This window comes from Gracilinanus agilis, chromosome 4 (assembly GCF_016433145.1).
Source record: "Gracilinanus agilis isolate LMUSP501 chromosome 4, AgileGrace, whole genome shotgun sequence".
In the NCBI taxonomy this organism is placed as follows: Eukaryota; Metazoa; Chordata; class Mammalia; order Didelphimorphia; family Didelphidae; genus Gracilinanus; species Gracilinanus agilis.
This window is the reverse complement of record NC_058133.1, coordinates 475,466,846-475,490,152: the sequence shown is the minus strand read 5'-3', so window position 1 is coordinate 475,490,152 and position 23,307 is coordinate 475,466,846. Positions and strand designations below refer to the sequence as shown.

Genomic DNA, 23,307 nt, shown 5'->3' with positions numbered 1-23,307 from the left:
TTTACATTGGACTTTAGGAGAGAGGAAGTGAAGAGCAGTGATACATATGTGCTCAGAAATGTTTAATATCTTTTTTAAAAAGCTACCCAAACCAAAGGCTTCCTATTTCTTCCCAAGCTGTTCCCTTCAACTGTCAGCAGGACACAGACGGCCAGAGTGAAGATGGCTCAGCTGATTATAGCAAGTGACATTTGGGGGGTGAGGGGAAGAAGGGAAGGGCGGAATCCACTGGTTGACCACATGATAAGTCAAGCCCCAAATAACACCCCAACATCGCACATATGTCATTATCTGTACTATTGGAAGTTTTATTTAAATGGCAATACTCTTCAGAAAATGGGGTTAGAACAGATTTTGTTTTCCTTTTCTTCTGCTTGCCCCATGACTCACAACCAAACTGAATGGCTTTGCGTGTGTGTATACACATTTATATATATAAATAATGCACATTTATATATATAAATATATATGTAAAAACCCCACAAAAATAAATGAGGGTGGCAGGTTGGTAAGGTGGGAAGTCTAGTGGAGTTGGGAGGTACAAGCAGAGATTTCTTTTAATTTAGGAAGGTGATATGAGGGGGAGGGGCTTTATCACAACAATAAAAAAGGGGGGGGAGGGAAGGGAAAAGAAAAACAAAAAACAAAAACAAAAGCACAAACCAAAAAAACCTACTTCCAATGCTCTCTAGAGTGTTCAAAATGCTTTCCCTTGGTCTCCATCAGTACCTGGGAGGGAAGAATGGGCGTTTTGGTGCAAAGAACGGAGGGCCCCTAGCAAAAGGTGGCCTGGGCCTCTTTAAGCTGTGAAATGGGTCTCTGTTGAGAAAAGATTCCCTAGGCCGAAAGTCTGGCCGGGGGCTCCGCAAGATCATTCCACTCCGGCTGATGGTGTCTCTGTGTGGGGGACCCAAGGCAGGGCCACTGCTGCTGCCGCCCCCCCCACCTCCTCCGTGGCCTGGGCCTAGGTGTTCCCGAGAATGTGTGGGCAGGCTGAGGCTCTCACGCACACGGCTGAGGCCAGGGCCGTTGAGGTCCCTCTGCGTGGGGGCCCCGTGGTCCCGGGGTCCTGGGAGCACTCCAAAATGCTCAGCCAGGTTCCCTTGGAGGAGGGAGCTATGCTCCTTGGAGAACACCGCCACGGGCCCCTGCACTCCGCTGTGCTCCGCCAGGGGTGGGGCTTGGAAGGAGACCACCCCGGAGTGGTCAACAGGGGGAGGAGGAGGGGGAGGGCTGGAGAAAGGGACGCCACTGCCACCACCGCTGCTGTGCTCCCCGGGGGGAGGAGGAGGGGGTGGGGTGGAGAAGGGAACCCCACTATGATCCCCAGGGGGAGGGGGCGGGGCACCGTGGCCTAGGGTGGCTTCCTTTGTGAAGGGGTTCGAGAGATCCACAGAGGACAGGTGGCTGGGAGTATCCCGAGAGAAGAGCCCACCGTGCTCCTTAGAGGAGCCCGGGGGCGCCGAGGACGGCCCCAGAGGCTCTCTCTGGAAGGGTGCCCCGTGCTCCAAGGGAGGAGGGGGGAGATGGTGTTCAAAAGTAGAGTTGAAGTTGCTGGAGCGAAAGCTGACACTTTCCTGAAACGAGGGCGCCCGCTCCTTGTACGGCGCCGCCTTGAAGCCAGGGAGGCCCGCCCCGCCCCCACCCCCGAGGGGGGCCAGCTCCGAGGCGCTGGAGGGGCCGTTGTCGAAGGAGGCGCCCGAAGGGCTCAGCTCGAACCACCCCACCCTGGAGGGCTCGCGCCCGTGTCCTCTATTCCCTTTCCCCAGCACCCGGATGGACTCTACCGTCTGGATGGGCTCCCCTGACATCCTCCTGTTGGAGGCGTTATGGTAGCCCAGCGTCTCTATGGGGGCCCCCTTCTCCTCAGTACTGTCAGGTAAGTCTAGGCAGGAAGAAGAGACACGCGTCTCGATGCGGTAGTGCTCCTCGGGCGCCGGCGCCGGCGGCTGCTGCGGCTGTGGTGGCTGCTGCGGCTGCGGCGGCTGCTGCGGCTGCGGCGGCTGCTGGTCGCCCGAACTCAAGCCGGCCAGGCCGCCACCTTCGCCCGCACTGCCCTTGCCCGGGGCCTGGCTGAAATGCTTGTCGTCCGACGACTTCCGCGAGGCGTTTTTAAGCATGTTCTTAAACTCCATGGTGGAAGTGGTGGAGATGCTGGAGGCCAGGACCTTGTCCACGGCGGCAGCGGCGGCGGGCCGGCCCGAGGGAGCGGCCAGGGCGCTCTGCGGAGAGAAAAGGGCTCGGTGCGGCAGCGAGTGAGGAGAGTCGGGGTACTGCTTCTGGGCCAGGCCGAGATGGGCGGCGGCGGACTGGGAAAGGCTATTGTGGTTGGAATCCGCGGAGAAAAAGGAGTCGTTCTTACTGGGGGACGGCGACCGGTCTGACCCGGACTCGCTCCCTCTCAGGCCGTAGGCGCCGTACAGGCCGGGGGAGGAGGAGAGCCGGTCACAGCCCTCGCTCGGGTCCAGAAGGGCCCTCATTGCTGGAGGGAAGGCGGACTTCACGCCAAACTCCTGGGTCCTGTGGCTGTAGCTGGACAGGATGGGCTGGTACTCGGCGCTGTCAGAAAGCTTGCTCGCTTTTAGGATTGACTTAGCCGGCTTCTTCTCAAGATTCATCATGGCTGATGGAGGGGGGCCCGAGTATTCAAAATCTCTGTAATCCTCATCCTCCTGGAAAGAGGTATCCGGGTAGAACTTTTCCTGGGGGGAGTCCATGAGGGAGGACGGCCTCTCCATTCCATCAGGAGGTTGCTTGTAGGGGGATTCGCTGCCGAGGCCAAAAGGCCGATAGGAAGACACGGAGTTAGACAGCTCTTGGGAATAGCTGTCTTCCCTTCCTGGGGGCGGTGACCTCGTACTGCTGGGTGTCGAAGAGCCGGGACTGATGATCTTGGACAACAAGGACATGGTGTCCACGTTGCTGGATGTCGGCTTGTCCATCATCTCGTCTTGGGTAGGAGTCCCGCTCCGCTCATCTCGAACGGGGGTTCCATCGATGTTGTCCATGGAAGTGCTTGTTGGGCCTCGCTGGAAGTCAGATGGATGGCTCTCGGCTGGAACGGTGGCCCCCAAGCTGCTGAGGATTGGGATGTTTAGGTTTAACCCACTGAAACCAGGGTTACCTTTCAAAAAGTTATGGATCTTCATCTCTAGGCTTGGGGAGGTGGGCTCGGACTCTAGCTTTGGCTTAGGAATCTCAGAAGACTGCCCCAGAGCAGGTTCTGTGGATGGAATAGCAGGATTCGCATTGTGGGAAGCGGTAAATCCCAGGGAATTAGATGGTGGCTTAAAACTTGAGCTTGGGAGCCCTGGGCTATGTCCTACTGGGGCCTTGCTAACGGAAGTTGAAGAAACTTCGGAAGTTGAAGAGTTGGGAGAGTAGCTAAAGCTTTTAGGCATAAAGGATTGTGTATTGGAGGGTAGATTCCTCCCTTTCATGCTGGAGATGGTGGTGTTGGCTGGGGAAGATGAAGTGCTTTGGGATGCAGCTTCACTTGAAGCAACTGGGTTCCCAGTAACACTCTGAAGTAAGGATGACAGGCCTGGGGGGGAAAAAAACATCAGGCATCTTAGAAACAACGAAGACAAAAAACCTCTCCCAAACCCAACAAAAATCAGGTAGACTTATTCAATCACTACCATCCCATCTGGTGGAAAACTAGTAAGGATGGTGAAAAGAAAAAACAAAAAAACCAACACAAAGCTTTATAAGTAATAAAGCAAATCTTGACAAAAATACCCAATGGTTCAATGTAACTCAAAATACTGAAATTGTTTGTAAAATATGTGAGAACAGCAATTTAATTGAATGGATGTTTTTAGCATAGGTTAGCAGCATTAGCATACTCAGAAGGTATTTCCCAAATTGTGGAGCTTCAGATTATCATACCCATCTGGCTCTAAAAACTCAAAAAAAAAAAAAAAAAAAAAAAGTACTTATCTTTCTCACACACATACACATGCACACACAGTCCCATGTGTTCATTCTCTCTCTCTCTCTCTCTCTCTCTCTCTCTCTCTCTCTCTCTCTCTCTCTCTCTGATGTTAATTTCTACAAAAGGAAAAAAAGTTTCCTGTGACCTTGAGCAAGTGGCTATAGCCTACTTGTCAAGAAATTAAATTTTCCAGAATGCTTGAGAAAGAGTTCCAGGGAGTTGTTTCCTCATCGAAAAGAACTGCTCCTGTAAATATTCTGAAGAAAATCCTGAAGAAACCCAAGTTTTAGTGTTCTTAAGTGTTTAACTCAATTCTTGGCCATAATTTAAATATAAGAGACTAAACATCTTTTGGCATCAAATACATTAATGTAAGTGACAACTCCTTAGTAACTATGTTGAAGAGGAAATAATACTTCAATTACTTCATACTTATTTGGTGGCCTTCCTGAAAATTCATAACCGATTTACAAACATAAAGTTCCATAAAGGATTAATGTATGGAGACTAACCTGGTCATTGTAATTTTAAAATATTTCTAGTAACCATAATCCACTTTTGAATAATTTTTGTATGGTAATAAGAAAAAGCACTACCCTCCTGAAAAAAAATTTTATCTCAGTTTCCACAGTTTAACTCTGATAAGCTATTTTTCAAAAATGTAAGCGAGGGTGGAATTAATTTCTCACAAGCCATACTTCAATTAACCTTCATCACCACTAAATAACCTGTCTTACACTTTTGTCAGTGCCAGAAGAGAATGCAGTAGGCAATTGTCAGTAAAAGTTGAAGATTTGCTTTGTATCCTTGTATCTTGAGATCTAAGTGTCCTTCAGCATATTTACTTTTTTTTTTTTTTTTAACTCTTACTTTTCTATCTTAGAATTGATATTCCAAGGCAGAAGAGCTGTAAGGGCTAGGGAATTAGGATTAAGTGCCTTGCTCAGGGTGATACAGCTATGAAGTATCTGACCAGATTTGAACTCAAGACTTCCTGTCTCCAGACTTGGCTTTCTATCCTCTGAGCCACCTAGCTGCCCCAAGTACATTTACTTTTGTGTAGAAACAATTCCTTACCAAAGTTGAGAAAAAAATTTCTTGTCAGAAAGTGAAAGGAGACAAAATAACTTTTATTTCTTGAATAGGCATTCACTGCTTATCTTGTTAAGCAACAGAAGCATTTTAAAATGTCTTTCCTGTATTTACATTATAGTAGAAAGCCCATGTGTTATTTTTGCAATGATTTGCTTTAAATGATATTGTTATTTAGTCCAACTCTTCGTGACCCCATTTCCTTCTCTGGCTCATCTGACAAATGAGGAAACTGAGGCAAATAGGGTCAAGTGACTTGCCCAGGGTCACACAACTAATGTCTAAGGCCATATCTGAACTCAGGTATTCCTGACTCTAGGTCCAGTGCTCTTTCCACTGTATTACCTAGCTGCCTGCTAAAAGCAATAATCTTCTTTGAATGTACTTACTACTTTATAACATTTAGAATTAAGAAAAAATAAAGGACTTCAATATTATAACTGTGTAATACACAGTAAATACTGGTATTTTTGGGACTTTGTAGATGGAGAAAGGAAAAGGAGCAAAGGGGAATCTATGTCTATGTTTAATTTCCAAATTAATACTATGATATGAAGTAATACTATCATTAATTTTATATGTTCTCTGCCAGTGGAAAGAAGAGTGATTTGATCTCAATGCTTACACACCTTATAGGAGCTACTTCTATATTTGGGCAGGTAACCCTTTGTTACATCTGGTTATTCTGTTAAAGAATATTTTGTTAAAAGTCTAATCTTACATAAAGAACACCCCAGCAATCTTTGACCATGCAAGGAATCAGTATAACGAAGACAATACTTTGGTATTCAGCAATTATGAACATATTATAGTGTAATACAGAATATTTTATACTGGAAGATTTTTACCAAAGACTAAGCTCTACATTCTTTTGAGGGGGTGGTTATTAGTAAAGAGCTAAAGACCCTTCCCTAAAAGTTCTCCTCTTTGAGACAGGAGTTCTCAAAGGCCATACAAGCAGAACTCAAGCTATGGTTAAGTTCAACCAAGATGTAAAGCTTGTGAGTCAGATACGGGCAACAGAATTTACCTATTGCCTGAAGACTGCCTAGCTAAGTGAGAAAAGGCTATCACCAGAAGGTTGGCCGCATGTAACGAACTCTTTGGCTGGAGTAAGCCACAAAACAAACAAACAAAGTACAAAATGGCCTTCAGTCCAGTATCATTTATTTCTATTTCTGCAGTAATGGTAGTGATAGTGGTAGAATGGCAGAAAGGGAAGCAGAGGATGTAAAGAATCACACATTTTCATCAAATCATCTATAAACCTTAGTTTAACTGTTCTACACAAAATGTGAAATCTTTGTCCAATTACCAAATTAATATAATTTTAGAGAAGAGCCACGCTAATATTGATGTCCTTGATATAAATAAAACTGGAAGAAAAAAACATAAGGAGACATGCCAGCCATATAGCAAGAGACAGACTGAATGCTACATTGATATCTACAAAATATTAAAATACCTAAAGGAGGTCCTTCAGCAAGTTGTTTTGAGAGAATGTATGGGAGGACATCCCACAGAATTAAGAAGGCTTGTTCAAAGGAAAACCTACATCAATGATATTATGGATTCATTGCAGTATTGAAACAAGATTTAGACTCAATAATTAACAAAGCAAGAGAAGTACAAAGAGAGGTGCAAATATAGCAGGAAAAAAGAGAAAACCAAGAAATTCAACAAAATACCTAATCCTAGAAACTACATGCATCTTTGTGTGTTAAAGTTTCCAATGAAAGTTTTCATGTTGGTCAAGTCTGTTACAATGGGGTTCTACATGTTACTAGAAGATTAATTTTTTAGTTATATTATTATGAAGACATATGTGTGTGTATATATGTATATTTCTTCATAATATACATACATGAAAACTGAGACAGTGATGGCATGGTAGATAGACAGCTTGCCTCAGGGTCAGAAAGAACTAGGTTCAAGTCCTGCCATTGATAGTGACCTCCTGTCACTCTCTAAGTCTAAGTGTCAGAGCAGACACTGATTTGTCTCAGTAGAGAGGATTTTCTCATTGGAGTTCTCTATAAGGGGGATAGGGGAGACGGGAAGGGAAGGAAAGGAAAGAAGGGAATAAGCATTTCTATATAAGAGCCTACTATGTAGTAGGTACTATGCTAAGTGCCTTTTATAAATATTATCTCATTTAATCCTTACAACAGCTCTGCTGGTAGGTGCTATTACTACCCCCCTATTATAGTCAAATAAACTGAGGCAAACAGAAGTTAAGTGACTTGTCCAGGGTCACACAGCTAAGAAATGTGTGAGGCTGGATTTGAACTCAGATCTTCCTGACTCTAGGCCCAGTGCTCTATTACAACACCAGATGCCAAGGATTACATGGATCAAATGACAGATTCTGTCAGAAAAACAAATTATTACACTTCACTTGTATTCTTTGAATCCACACTGACCAGAAATAGACATTTACAAATCTAAGTCCTTTTGAGACATGCTGTACTACCTTGCAGTGCAGGGGCTGCCTGTGTCTGGGTTTTGGAAAGGGCAGAGAGAATACTCTCTGGGGTGATTTCCACCTTTGAGAGGATGTTGGCCAGAGGATTGTGAGATGTTGTTGTAGTAGGCACAGGTGCTTTCAGGTTGCTGGGGAGGTGCGTGGGACTTGTAGGAGTGCCTGGAGATGGTCTAGATGCAGGACTGACCCCTGGTGGAGAAAGATCAAAGTGCAACAGATGTGATTTGAATGACAAACAATATTTGCAATCATCGATGAAATGTCAAAATTAAAAAGGTCCTAAGACATAATTTAATCCACCCCCCCCATATAGGGCCTTGGACAGGTGATAATCTAGGCTCAAGAAGACCCTACTACCTCTAAGAATAACCTATTCCACTTTTGGACAGTTCTTATAGGATAGTTTTCTTAACTTTAAGTCTAAAATAGCCTCTCTGAAATTTCAACATAACATTCTAGTTCTGCCTTCTGGGCAGTTTTTAAAATTTTTTAAACTTTTCACTCAAAAGCCTTTTGAATACTTAAGAGACAGTCATATGCCACCCTAATTCTTTCAAATAACTTCTTGTGTGTTTTTCTTTGCTATTTAAATCAAGCATTTTAGAGGCTATCCACAATTTAAGATCACCTTATAAGCCAGGTACTGCTTAAAAAATAAGGATCCTGTATTCCTCCCTTACTTGACATCTACACAGCTCTCTACTCTATCCTTAGTTTGTGATGTATTATTTCTATGCTATGTTGCATTAGAAGTATGCGTCGTCATGTTTATGCATTTCTTTTCCCCCACCAGATTTTGAGTGAGATAACAGTGGAGTAACTGTAGCTTTTCTTGTGGAAATACTTTGCCCATACTACAGGGATCCATAAACATTATGTTTACAACAAATGTTGTCATTTAACCATACCAACTAACTGGAAGGAGAGAGGCTGCTCATAAGATGGGAATTGTTTTGCTACTAGAAAGGCTATTATTGAAAAATATTTTTCTCTTTTAAGAAGACAAAGTAAGCAGTCTTTTTCAGTTATAATTACATTATAAATATTAGCCTACTTTAACACTAGAAAGTCATTTTTTCCTGCCCTCCTCTCTGGCACTTACCTGTATTCTTCATGACAGATGTTAGACTGCTAAGGATGGAACTGATCTTTGCCAGATCCACATTGGCTAGATTTGGCAAAGCCAGGGCAGGAGAAGGAGGAAGAACTGACGTGCTCATGGGTTTTGGTGGTGGCGGAGTTGATGTCACAGCCACAGCAGCTGTGGTACACGGTGCTGCCTTTGGGACACTTTCTGTTAGTTTAGTTGGTGCAGATGTGGAGAGAGCTGGCTTTTCAAGAGGCTTTTCCTTCCTGTCTTCCACTGTTTAAAAAGAAAAGCACAATGAAGCGTCCTGTAGATTGCTTATTTTGTTTTTGAAAAGAGGGTACAGTTTCTTCACTGATTGAGAATTCAACCTGTGACTGAAATTTACAAATGCTACAGAGAAAAATAATCCTAAGGTTTTTCCCTTAATGAAATTCATGCTCTATCTTTTCATAAGCTGAATCAACATTTCACAGAATTCCCCCCTTTGCAGAATTTTTTCTAATTAAACCACATCTTTCTCTGATGAATAACAACATATTAAGCACCAATTTGTACTCAGTGCTCTGCTAGGTACTAGGATTAAAGACAAAGGTCTTTGACTTTAAGGTAGAGATGAATGAGGAAGACGGAATGAACATAAAGAAATATTTAACAACAAATATGAAACAGATATAAAGTAGCCTTGGGCAGGCACTTAAGAAATGGGAGGTTCAAGAAAAGAGTCATAAAGAAGATGGTGTTTGAGATGAGTCTGGAAGAAAACCAGAGGTTCAAAAAGTAAAGGCAGAAAGGAAGAATGTGGAGGAAAGCTAATGCAAAGGCAAGGAGTCAGGAGACAGTGTTACATGTGAGGAAAAAGCAAGAAACTTGGCTATGACTGAGATATGACATTCATAGGGTGTAATAGTTAACAATGTAGGAAGAATGAGGATGGAGCTAGTTCATGAAGAGGATTAAATATCAAAGAGTGGAATTTATAGTTGATCCTAGACTTAACGGGGACAGTTAGGTGGCAAGATGTTGTACAGGTTTTGTTTTGTTTTGTTTTGTTTTGAAATGCTTACCTTCTGTCTTAGAATCAATACTATGTTTTGGTTCCAAGGCAAAAGAGCAATAAGGGATAAGCAATGGGGGTTAAGGAACTTGTCCAGGGTAACACAGCTAGGAAGTGTCTGAGGCCAGATTTGAACCTAGGACCTCCTGTCTCCAGGCCAGGCTCTCAATTCACTGAGCCACTCAGTTGCTCTCTGGTATACAGTCTTAAGTCATGAAGCCTCATCTTCCTGAATTAAAATCTGACCTCTGACACTACTGTGGGACCCTGGACACTTAACCCTGTTTGCCTCAGTTTCCTCATCTGTCGAAGGAAATGGCAAACCATTCCAGTATCTCTGCCAAGAAAACACCAAATGGGATCACACTGAGGTGGACTTGATTGAAATGACTTAACAACAACAGATTTAATGGGGAGAGATCCTAGAAAACTTGGGGGACTGATTTTGTTTTTGCATCACTGGAATAGTGATATGATTAGACCTTCACTTTAGCAACTGTGTTGGCTGTACTAGAGGGAAGAAGTTCAAGGAGGTTACTGCAAGAGTCCAGAAAAGAGGTGTTAAAGATCCCAAATGTGGTGATGGTCATATAGGTGAAGAAGGGATGTATATGAGAGATATTGTGGAAAAAGAAATGACAATACTTGGCAATTTACTAGATATATGAATTAAGAGTGAAAAGTCAAGGAGGGAACTGAGATTGTAAACTAGGTTGACTGGAAGAATGAGTGCTCTTGGTAGGAAAGTTCTAAAGAAGAAGGTAAGGCTTGGGGAAGAGATAATGAAGTTTGTTTTAGATGTGTTGAGTCTATGGGACATTTAATTTAAGATGTCTAAGGGGCAACTGGTGATATGAGATGGAAGTCTGGGAGAGATACTAAGGTTCGATATAAAGATCTAAGAGTCATCTGCATAAAGAAAGCTGATAGAGTCATCAAGTAAGAGTAGAGGGAAAAGGCCTGGGACCGTACCTTTTGGTACACTTAATAGTAGGGGGTGGGGGGGAATGCAATGGATGAATGGGTGAAGGATACTGAGAAGGAGAATTCATATGGTTTGGAGGAGAACTGAAAGAAAGCATTGTCATAAAAATCCAGAGATAACAGAATAACCAAGAAGGGAATGCAGAATAAGAACTGAGAAAAAAAATCCACTGGTCTTGGCAATTAAGAATTATTGGTAGCTTGGGCGAGAGCAAGTTTCAGTTGAGCAATGAGGTTGGAAGGCAGGTTGCAGAGGATCTAACAAAGAAAACAAGAAGGCAGGGAGGAGTGAAGAAAGTCTGTTCTGATTCCCCTCAAGTACTTTTTAACTTTTTAAAACCCTCCTAATTAAATTTAGATATTAAAACAATTATAACCAGACTTCACTGGGAATGAAGGCTATGCGACCCAGACCCAGTAAAATACAACCTACTCATAACAGAAACAATGTCTGAGAAGCAGTACAATAATAATGGCCTTGTAGTGTCACCCGAGGAGCTAAGCCCCCTTTTGAAAGAGCATTCAAGGAGCATTTAGACCAGGCCTGGATTTGGTAGGCCCTGGGTTCAACCTGGGCCTCAGATACTTTCTAGCTATGTGACCTTGAGCAAGTTGCTTAATCCCCACTGCCTAGCTCTTACTGCTCTACTACCTTCAGAATCCAAACTTAATATCAGTTCTAAGACAGAAGATAAGGGTCAGAAAAAAAATGATTCAGTTAACAGCCAATCTGTTAGTTCTTAAGAGAGACTAAGGAAGATATCTTTAGATAGTGTCCTTCCTTTCCCAACAGTCTTAAAGATGAAGTATCTACAAAGACTGTCTATGGGTAATCTACTATGGAAGAACAAACTATTCTTCCTCTTTCTAAGTCTAAATGTAGTAGAAAAGAAGTATAGTCTTTCTTCCTTTGGGACATTAAGAGCAAAATGAGATGCCTAAGACATGTGCTTATCCCATATGGACATACCAATGATTTTTGACGTATCATCTTCTACATCGGAGAGTTCCATGTCCTCTACATCTCGGTTATCTGTAGCTGGCTCAGGTGTGGCTGACTTTTCACTCTCTACAGCTGGTGATTGGGACTCCTCTCCTCCCATTCCTTGGAAAGGAGACTCAGAACCAGTTGGTGAGGGAGCATCCATGCTTGGTGAAGGGACTGGAGATTCTTCAGGGTCAGGTAGGGTTGACTTGAGCTGATCCAGTTTCTTCTTTAAATTGTTTACTCTGTTAGCAAAGGTTTTATATGCCTGAAAGAGAGGGAGAGAACCATTCATTTTTCTATGGAAAGAACTAAAGGTTACCATTTTGATTTGGCTCAAATTAACCAAGCATGTATATGGTACACAGTACTATGTACTATGTTGAAAAGGTGGACTATATTGAATGTGAGCATAAAGTAAGAAAAGATACTATCTTTTCTGCCAAGAAATTTCTAATGTTTTTTCTGGACAATAAATTCTAGTCAGCATGGAGTAATTTCTACAAAGAACCCAGGGAGTTTCCCATGATGATGGGCTATCAGGCAGTTGCTAAGTAGTTACAGTTCATTATTACTTTCTCCAAAGTGCCAAAGTGATGGTTATCCCACAAGACAAATACCCAATTACCCACAAAGGTATTACCCCACCCCCGAGAGGCTTAATCACTTACATTGGCCACCACTTTGACTTCCTTATATTGAGCTTCATAGAAAATTCCAGCATTCTCTAGTGCCTCTGTCAGTGAAGGCCCATTTTTCACCTGTTTATCTAAGCCATTCACAAATTCTTCCAGCTTGGAGCTTGCTTCTTCAAATTCTTTGGAAAACTTTTTCCCACCAGTTTTATCTTAAATGATAGAAGCATTCATATTAGCAATTTGAAAGCTAAACCTAGAATAAATTGTAAATTCATAGAAGGCTAAAACTTTTTCTTATCTATTTTTGTATTTTTCTCTATACTCACTAAAAAGCCTGTGTAATGTAGACACTTAAAAAACCTTGCTGAAGAAATAAAAACACTGATGAATAAGTCCTTTTTTGAAAAATCCAGGGACCTGCTCTTGTTCCAGAGTGTGACCTACAGTGTAGTAATACAAGCTAACACCTCAAAAAATTTCACCAACTCCTCAGACTGCCAAATACATTCAAACGACTTGGCTGGGGTGTGCTGAAAAGGGAAATGCACTAGTGTCTCTTTAGAAAACACCTGCTATTGTAATTAAAATGTGGCAAACACTTATTTCCTCAAAAAACTCAATGCCAATGCTACCTAACAAAAGAAGTTACAACTGAAGTTTTTACATTCTCATCACAGCTTTGATGGTCAATACACCTAGGATATAAGTGTTAGGTAATTTTCAAAGATGAAACCCTAAGTTCTGTCATCTGCCAGCATAAAAAATAATCAGATAATATTTTACACAACAGTGTGTATATAACAAGTGTCCGCTGCTCTGTAGTTAGGTCAATGCCCCATATACTGAAGAAGTTAGAACCAGAACCAAATATGAGAAACAGATGGCAACGAGGCAACCTGGGTTACAGCTTTTTTGACAACCTTGTAAAGCATGTAGAACAAGCACTAGCCTCTTTTAAGATGAGGAAGCCCAGAACAAAAGTGGGTAAGATAAAGTGACCTATCTGTGTCATATTAAAATTATTACAGGCTTCATATTTGAAAAAAACTCTTACTACTAACCTAATCCAGGTTAGGTATGTACCTTGAATTATTTATTCAGCAGGTGAATTAACATAATCTCTTGCCTATTATCTTTTTGTGATCGGTGACATATTTTATAAGACATCTCCCTGGGGATAAAGGTACATACATCTTCTAGTAAGGGAAAAGGGAGAAAACAACTGGCTGATGTGGGTCTCATTATTCAGTATCATTAGATGCTCAAAAGAGTTGATCTCCACTAAGATCTAAAAATAACCTCAATAAGCAAAGTTTTTCTAACTACCCTCATTTTACAGAAATGGAACCTGAGGTCCAGAGGTTAAGTGATTTGCTCCAAGTCAAAGGGGCAGGTAGTAGCTGAGCTAGGACTTAAAACTTCAAACCTGGTGCTTTCTCCACTTCTCTTGGCTGCCTGCACACTGTCCATTGAGCTCTAACCATCTGAACAAAGTCTAACAGACAAAATCAAATAAAGTTAAGAAATGATAGCAGAAGAATTGAGAAGGCAAATGAAGTTTTATTTACCACTTATATTTATTAAATCACAACTTGGAAAATGAGTACCAAGAACAACCTATTTTCTAGAAACATGAGAGATGAATCTTTATCTCTTTAAAAATTATGACCTCTGTTAAGAAAATCAATCACTCTACTTAAAACAAGGCAAGTTTATGCAAAAATAAAAAATGATAAACCCAATATTGGGGAAAACTATAGAGAAATACACTCTAACCATTTAACTCACGATGTTGAAATAGTTTAAGAAAACTAGTAATGTTTAATAAGAGTTATAAAACAGATCATGATCACTTTGATCTAATAATCCCACCACTAAAATGGGAGGAACTCTAGGAGGAAAAAGAAAAAGCACAACCTATAGCACAAACATACTTATATACTGCCATTTGGACTAACATATATGAATTGTATGCACAAATACGGAAAAATCTTTATGAAATAACAAAGACAAGACAATAACCCTAAAAAACATCAAAGAAAGATAACTTTCTGTTGGCTATTTCCCAGTTACCTAAAAAAATGCCCACGTCTCCTCCATCCTCAAAAAACCCTCACTTGATCAATACATCCACAACAGCTACTATCATATCTCTTTTCCCTTTGGTGGCTAAACTCCCTGAGAAGCCCATCCATGATAGATGCATCCACTTCCTTTCCTGTCACTCTCTTCTTAACTCTGCAGTCTGCCTTCTGACCTCATCATTCAACTGAAATTACTCCCTCTAAATTTACTTTTTCTTAATAACAAATCCTCTTCTCAATGTTCATCTTTTTTGACACTGCCATCACTCTATTCTCTCTTGTTTTTTGTGATAGTATAGTCTGCTGGTTCTCCTTCTTATGTGGCCATTTCTGTCTCTTTTGCTGGATCTTAATCCACATCACATCTACTAACAATGGGGGTCCCACAGATTTGTCCTAGGTCCTCTTCTCTTCTCCCTTTATATGATTTTCATTCATGATCTTACATTTTTCCATGGATTCAATTAACAGATGACTCTCAGATCTATTTGACAAGTCCTAAGTCCTCTTTCCCTCCACACCCTAATCTCCAATGGCCTCTTGGACATTTCAAACTCAATATGTCTAAAACTAAACTCATTATCTTTCCCGACTCTTCTAAACTTCCCTCTTACTGTTGAGGATACCACCATCTCCCTGTGACTTAGGACTTCAACCTAGGGACCTTTTCTTACTCCTTTCACTCTCATCACACATATCTAATTTAGTGGACAAGTCCTATAAATGTTACCTTTGTAACATCTCGTATATATGCTCTATTCTCTCCTGACAATGCCAGCACTCTGGTGCAAGTCAACATCTCATGCCTGGATTATATCATAGCCTGCTGGTTGGTCTCCCTGTCTCACCTCTCCAGTCTATCCTCCCTGTCAGCTATCAAATTAATCATGTTAAAGCACAAATCTGACCATATCAACCTTTTCCCCTTAATTCAAAACCTCAGTGACTGGCTCACTGTTACCTCCATTATCAAATATAAAATTCTCTAGCTTTTAAAGCCGTTTATAACTTGCTCCCCTCCTTTCCTCTCCCCAATATATCTATATCTGGAGATGTCTATGTACATCTCTCCATATCTATGTATATAGATATACATAGTTGAATCAATGTGCATTAAAAGACTTTAAGAAGGCAATTTTACCTTTTAAGCATTTGAGTGTCTCTGTACTGCATACATCTACTCTCATAGTGGCCAGCTGCTTCTCCTTCAGTTCAATCTGGTCTTCAGAACGCTTATACAGCAGAAGTTCATCAATGAGAGCCTGGGACTGAACATAGCCACCACAGGGTTAAGTATATTACACACCATGTAAGTACACATCTGTCTGATTGCTCTATATCATACTCTTTTCTAATATAATATGACAAAAATTTAACAAATCTCTGAAGGAAATAGCTCTAACATTCCTTATCTAAAAAGTCAGGGGCTTCTATGGAGATTATTAAATACAATTCTCAATTTTTTTTTTCTTTTTTAAAAATACTAATCAATGGGTGGAGGGGGGGGTTAACGACTAGAGGGTATGGAAGTCTATGATTTGGATTATTAGTAAGCAAAATGTTGTTTTTATCAACATTTCATTATTTTAATTCCCAAACATGCAAATTCTATTTTAGCAGGTTTTTATAGAAAAGGGAATGCCTTAGGATGGGGGAGTGGGGTTGGGTTGGAAGGGTTAAAGGGAAGGGAAGGGTCAGACCAGACCTGTGATCTCATCTGTGTAGAGGATTCCCAGTGAGGAAACTTCTTCTACCAATGTAGAATAGCCCCTCTCTACAATTTACAGCAGGAGAGTTGCCTGGGGCACTTGGAGATTAAGTGATTTGCCAAGAAATGTACAGAAGATGTGTCAGGAACAGAACTTGAACTTGGGTCTTCCTGACTCTTTAGCCTGCTCTCTGTTCACTTTCCCATGCTGCCTTACTCCTCAGTTATCAGAAATTTAACATGTCACTCTCTAGGCAATATATACCTTGGAAGTAGGTTCTCACTCAAAATAAAAGAATACATTAATAAAAATCAAACCATCGAATTCCACTGATTTACCTCTCCAGTACATGTAAAATGCTTATTAAAAATATGATTAATGTACAATATGCTGCTTTGGCAAGTTTCACTATTTTGTAACTTACTCGAAATTCGGCGACTATCTTAGACTTGAGGGCAGCTTTAGGGTTGGTGGATGCTGTTGGAATCAAGCAAACAAATGAATTTAGAAGTCAAGGAAATATAAAGAGTTACACCTGAAATTCAGGGAAAAAAAATCCTCTTTTCTAAGTTCTACAAGACATATAAAAAGTTTATTTTCTGAATTTTTGTCAAAGCATGCATTTGCATATCACTTATGTTGTGCCGTTATTTTAAACATTAGGGATTTTCTGAAGGCAAAAAAGAGAAATACTCTTCAGAGCAGAAATTTTGGCACTTTTAATGTGCCTAAAGAGAAAAACACATACTCTATTATTCAGTTAGCCTCAGCCCACTTACCTCGAAATAGTCCCTGGATACCCCACAATTTCTGAAACAACTAAGTGGCAGAATGTAGCTGTCCTATTCAACACTCTCTATTAGAAGGCTCTGTCCCTTCAGTCAATTAAATTGTAAATAATGGTTGAAAAACATCCTTTATGGATGTCCCCTTCTCTATCCCTAAATCTTTAGCCCTGGGCACTTTTGCTGCTAATTTAATAGCAGTAGCAAGCAGAGAAAGTTCTAACGATATCTCTGTGGTTGACATTTTGCTGAAATGTTGGCTCACTGTTACTAAATATGCAAATTATGGACAAAATGATGCCAGAGGTCTCCTTTATTAATAATGAATATTGTATGGCTGCTGGAGCAAAATCATCGTAAGTCATCTTCCTTTAACTGTTCTAAAACCCTTACCTTCCGCCTTAGAATCAATTCTATATAGAAGGGCATATTAGGCAGAAAAGCAGTAAGGGCTAGGCAACAGAGGTTAAGGGACTTGCCCAGGATCACACAGATAGGAAGTGTCTGAGGCCAGGTTTGAACCCAGGACCTCCCATCTCTGGGTCTGGCTCTCAATCCACTGAGCCACCCAGCTGCCCCCCTGCTTTAATTATTGGTTCCTACCATTAACTTGATTCCCTCCAAATTCTTAAATCTATAAACAATGTTTATCTGATCTGGCCCATATATCACCTACTATACGGGCAGTTTAATTAATTCTCTTACTTTCTTGTTGGGGAAACTTTCATAAAGTATGGTAAACATAAGAGCAGCTCCAGTTAGAGAATAAGCTTCTGGCCAAGATTGAGGTCCATGCCTCCTCTGGTAGAGGGTGTCCCCCAAATCTGAGAGGTTTCATGGCTCCCCAAGGAAATGCTTCTTAATCCCTATTCTCTTCAATTCTGTTGTTTTATGCCAGTTGCCTCTAATTTCATCTATCTTTGAACCTGAAAATAAACCTGAGCACTGCTACAATGAGATTATTTTCTTCTTTTCTTTATAAGGATCCCCCTGCCACAAATTACTCTTGAATCTTGGCTTATTTAAGCCTTTTGATGTATTTTCATTGCTTAAAAGTGGTTTTCTAGCAGCAACTCCTTGGGGCCTTCTAAGAGTATGTCAGTGGGAGTTTCCCAAGCCCAGACAACAGGCTTGCCCATCGTTTATGCCAGGTGTGTTGCCAAATGGTTTACATTTTCTTCTGCTCCACAAAAAAGGAGGTAATTTTACATTAGTTGAGATAGGTCACTTTTGTTTCCTTACTTTGTGATTTCTTCCACAGCTTATTCGGTTGTTTGTTCAGATTTTCTTTCAGCTGCTTCTGAGTTTTGAAAGTGGTACCTGGAAAACATTTCAGTTGCTGCAGCCTGGCATTACGGGAAGCTGCTCTGACTCTCCACTTCAGTTTTGCCAAAGTTGCAGCACGATAAAAGGAAATCCAAGATTGCGTGTGTTTTCTTTCTTTTTGTTTTTTCTTTCTCTCTCAAAAATACTCCCCCAAATCTAAGAAGCTGCCACATATACAAAAATTTTCTAAACTCAATGAAATTAATGATCAAGAAGAATGAGGGAAGATGTAAAAAATTCCCTCCTAATTATGATTAGAAATTCAAAATTTTCTTAGAAATATTTCTATTTTTAAAACTAAGTTTTTGTATAATTGCTGGTCAGTGTCAGAAATCATTGGTTCCTCTACTTTTAATAACTTATTTGTAATCAACTAATTCATAGGAATTAAGAAAACGGAGATTTCTCTACTTCATATCAAGCCGGTTTTAATGTAAATGTTCATTACTTATTTTAGTAAATAAACAAATCAAAGATATCTGAAGAATGACAATGTGTTTGTGAACAATGAGAACTAGAACCCTTGTCCTTGAATTCAACAATAGGGGACAGAGGAAGAGCAGAATGAGATTGGTAACATAAGCACTGAGCTGCAATAATCCTCTATTTCGGCAGTATTAAATCTGCTCTAACTCTGCTCTAACTTGCATTATACTAACAAAAGCAGAAGACTCATTTGTCATTTCCCCATATTTCTATTTCATATATTTTCCCCAACTAATTATGATATTGATGCACTCCACTTTAGTTGTATTTTCCCTAGAGGCCCGTGTTTAACTTATTTAGGAACCAAAAAAATTATTTTTGTATAAAGTCCATCTGGGGGGATCCTACCCTATCCCTTAAAAAGCAAGGAAAAAAGGTAAAGAAACGGAAATGCAAAAATTTAAGAAAATACTTACTCAAAGCTTCTTTTAGTACCACAATTGTTTCTTCTGGATATACATTTCTCTCTTCCCAGATTTTAAAAATTCGTTCTATAGACTTAGAGACAGATGGATCCCTAATTGAAGAAAAAGATATATATTATAGTTTTATGTTCCAAAACAGTATACCAAAAATAAAATTGTCATGCTAGTAATGAAACATTTAAGTTTCATGATTAAAAACAATTTAATTATTAACATTTCTCTTTCTTTGTCTAGTACAGAACCTGCAATCTTTAAAATGAAAAAAAAAAGTTCTATTAAAAAACTTTCTTAATGTGTAGGTATACTTTTTGGATTGATTACCTAAACCATCCTTCTGTTTCTATTCTAAACCTCTTGTCAAGCCACCTCTCCTACACCCTATTCCTCTCCTTCTGAGCAGATAACCTCCCCAAGGACTTTACTGAAAAAAAAAAAAAATTGAGACCATATATCCTGAGCTTCCCTTTATCTCCAATTCTATTCTTCAAATGATCTCTATGTTATCCCAAACTCCTCCTATAATCTAGGCTATGAGAAAAAATGGCTATTCTGATAAACTTATCAACTTAATTTCCTTAATAATGTCTTTCTTAGCAACTTTGGCTGCTTATTCATTTCATCATCCCCTTGATTTGCTCAATTTTCAGTTTCCTGATTCCTATTGCTTACAAACATACTGAGATCTCCCTGGCCCATCCTTAAAAAACCTAAATTTGATCCTTTGCAATCTTATTCTTATCTTAATATTTATCAAGTATCTACTACATGGCTATCAATGTAACTACTGTGGATACAAAGAAAGACAAAAAAACACTACCTGTTCTTAAGAAGCTCCTGGTCTAATGGTGGCAGAAAAGAAGACAATATGCAAACAACTATGTATAAACAAAACATACAAGATAAACAAGATTTTTATCAAGAGGAAGGGCACTAGCACTAAAAGGGATTAGAAAAGGCTTCTTGTAAAAGATGGGATTTTATCTGAGACTTAAAAGAACTTCATCTCTCCAAAGTTCCCAATGATCTCTTCACTGGCAAACCTGGCTTTTTCTCAATCTTCATCCTATACCTCTCTAGAGCCTTAAACTTTGTTGACTATCTCCTTCCTCTACCTTGACCCTTATTCCTAAGTCTTTGTGCTCTCTTCTGTCTCTAACCAATCTAGTTATTCCATTCTCAGTCTTCTTGGCTGGATCAAAGACTTGTCTAGTCTTTACCCTACATTTATCTGCATATACTCCCATGAATATGCTCCCAGTTTTTCTCTGTCTTTATCCTCTCTCTTGGAATCTTTGTTACCAAAAATGTTTTCAACTCTGATCTCTATGTACAGAACCCTCATATTTATATATTGAACCTCAGTCTCTTTCCTAAACTTGTCTTGCATCACTAACTAGCAACTATTTCTAAATATCCCTTCAAACTCAGCACTCATGACCTTTCCCCTCAACCCCCCCACCCCTTCCATTGATCCAAGTTCAAGAGTGACTTAACCTTTACCTCTCTTATCCAATTAGCTGCTAAGTCTTCTTAATTCTATTTCTACAACACTTCTGGTATCCATCACCTTATTTCTACTTGGTCACCATCCCAGCTGAAACCTTCATTATCTCTGGCCTCCTAACTGTTCTTGCTGTCCCTGATTCCCCTCCTCACCCCACCTAATTCATTCTTCATATATAAATGTTAGCTATTATTGTTGTTGCTGTTGCAAGAACTTTAAGGAACTTTATGAAACAGAGAAATTAATCAATGAAGGGATCAGACTGGTCAGGATGGATGTAACAGTAAAAGGTCAAGAAATGCCCAACTACTGTATTATTATTGCTTCTTTTTGCTCTTTTGACTGGTACAGAGAGAACTAAAAATGGTGAACCTGAAATCCAAGATAAGTGAGGATTATGTCTAGAATTCAACAATTTCTCCTGAATGTGAATAATAGATCACTAGACCTAAATGAACACACTCTCTTGAGGTACTGAAAAATCTTTGAATATCATTCCTGAATTGCTGTCAGTGATCTTCAAGAAATGACTAGATGGGTGAGAACTGAGATGTCAGAGTAGAGGTAGTAACCTGTACTCTTCAAAATTAATTACCCTCCTAACAATTGTAAAATAATGCCTAAGACTGAATTTTGTAATGACAGATCCAATGAAAAGCCAGGGTGAAATATTTTGTAGCCCAAGCCAACTAGGAGATCAGCAGGAAAAGACTGTCCCATCTGGGGCCTGAGTGCTGAGGCAACACCAGCAGCAAGCATTGAAGGTAGCTGCAACAGTGGAAGTAGCAACTTTTTGGTCACAAAGAGATTAGAGGGGATTCTTTGCTGGAGGTGATTTAGGACACTGTTGTACTGGCCACACAGAGTTTTGGATTGCAGTCCTAGGGCAGAAAGGAGCACTAATGCTTAAGGCTACAGGACAGTAGGAGCCCTAGTTAAAGTCCCAGGGCCAAGACAGGAAGCACTTGTGGAACAGAATGAGGTCAGCAGTGACCACACCTCTCCTTAGATCATACCACCTTAGAAACACTGAAAACTTAGAAAACACCAGAACTAGCTCTGAAAACAGAAGCATGAAAAACTTGAAGCACTGGGCAATGCTCATGTCACCATGGGAGCAGAGCCCAACTTTAATAGAGTTAAAATTCAAGAAATAGGAGGCCAGTGGGGTGGTGGAAGGGTGGAGGGTGGGTAGGGGAGATGAGCAAATAACAAAAAAAGAACCTGATCATAAAAGTTACTGTGGTGATAGGGAAAATCAAGTCACAAACTTAGAAGTCATCAATGTGAAAGGAGCAACAAGCAAAGCCGCAAAGAAAACTGTTAACTGTACACAAGACCAATGAGAATTCCTAGAAGAACTCAAAAAGGATTTTAAAAATCAAGAGAGGTAGAGGAAAAATTGGGAAAAGAAATGAGGGATGCAAAAAAAAAATTATGAAAACAGAGTGAACAACTTAGAAAAAGAGGCACAAAAAATAATGAGAAAATAATATCCTAAAAACAATGAGATTTCATTGAAGAAAAGAATTCCTTAAAAAGTGTAAATGGCTAAATGGAAGAAGGTACAAAAGCTCATTGAAGAAAATAATTCTTAAAAATTAGAAATGGACAAGTGGAAGGTAATGGTTCCATAATCAAAAGAGGCTAGACATTACTTTTTTTTTTTTTAAACCCTTGCTTTCTGTTCTTAGTATCACTTCTAAGATTGAAGAATGGCAAGGGCTAGGCAATTGGGGTTAAATAATTTGCCCAGGGTCACACAACTAGGAAGTATTTAAGGTCAGATTGACTCCAGGTCTCTAACCACTGTGGTACCTAACTGCTCCTAGACATAATCTTTTAAGAAATTATCAAAGAGGGGACAGCTGAGTGGTTCAGTGGATTGAGAGTCAGGTCCAGAGAGGTTGTGGGTTCAAAACTGGCCTCAGACACTTCCTAACTGTGTGACCCTGGGGAAGTCACTTAACCCCCAATTGCCTAGCCCTTACTTACCACCTTCTGTCTTGGAATCAATACTATGTATTGATTCCAAGACAGAAGGTAAGGATTAAAAAAAAAAATAAATTATCAAGGAAAACTGTCCTCATATCCTAGAACCAGAGTAAAATAGAAATAGAAAGAATAAATCCATCACCTCCTGAAAAAGGCCCTTAAATGAAAATTTCCAGGAATATTGCGGCCAAATTCCAGAGCTCCTAGGACAAGAAAAAATACTGCAAACAGCCAGAAAGAAACAATTGAAATATCATGGAGTTATAGTCAAGATCACATAAGATTTAGCAGCTTCTACATTAAAAGGATCAGAGGGCTTAGAATATCATATTCTGACAGGTAAAAGAGTTTACAGAACTAAGAATAATTTACCCAGCAAGAATCAGTATAATCCTTCAGGGGAAAAAAATGGAAATTTATGAAATACAGGACTTTCAAGAATTCCTGATAGGGGACAGCTGGGTAACTCAGTGGATTGAGAGCCAGGCCTAGAGATGGGAGGTCCTAGGTTCAAATCTGGCCCCAGACACTTCCCAGTTGTGTGACCCTGGGCAAGTTACTTAACCCCCATTGCCTACCCTTACCACTCTTCTGCCTTGGAGTCAATACACAGTATTGGCTCCAAGATGGAAGGTAAGTATTTTAAAAAAAAAATTTTCCTGAATAAAAAAGACCAAAGCTAAATAGAAAACCTGATTTTCAAAAACAAGACTCAAAAGAAGCATAAG

The 23,307-nt window shown here is 40.2% G+C and overlaps 1 protein-coding gene across 2 annotated transcripts; it reads right to left on the bottom strand.

Annotated features, from left to right (window-relative positions):
* Positions 1-284: 284 nt before the first annotated feature.
* On the bottom strand, positions 285-19,172 carry RPRD2 (regulation of nuclear pre-mRNA domain containing 2). Of its 2 annotated transcripts, XM_044672622.1 has the most exons (9): positions 19,072-19,172; positions 18,086-18,163; positions 16,483-16,535; positions 15,491-15,617; positions 12,299-12,474; positions 11,613-11,895; positions 8,617-8,877; positions 7,503-7,703; positions 285-3,544 (listed from the first exon to the last, which is right to left on the bottom strand). In XM_044672622.1, exons 4-9 carry the CDS (start codon positions 15,534-15,536, stop codon positions 723-725), a joined length of 3,789 nt encoding a protein of 1,262 aa, XP_044528557.1. In that variant the 5' UTR covers positions 15,537-15,617; positions 16,483-16,535; positions 18,086-18,163; positions 19,072-19,172; the 3' UTR covers positions 285-722. The 2 variants fall into 2 exon arrangements, with proteins under 2 accessions (XP_044528557.1, XP_044528558.1); XM_044672623.1 differs by lacking the exon at positions 7,503-7,703.
* Positions 19,173-23,307: the final 4,135 nt, after the last annotated feature.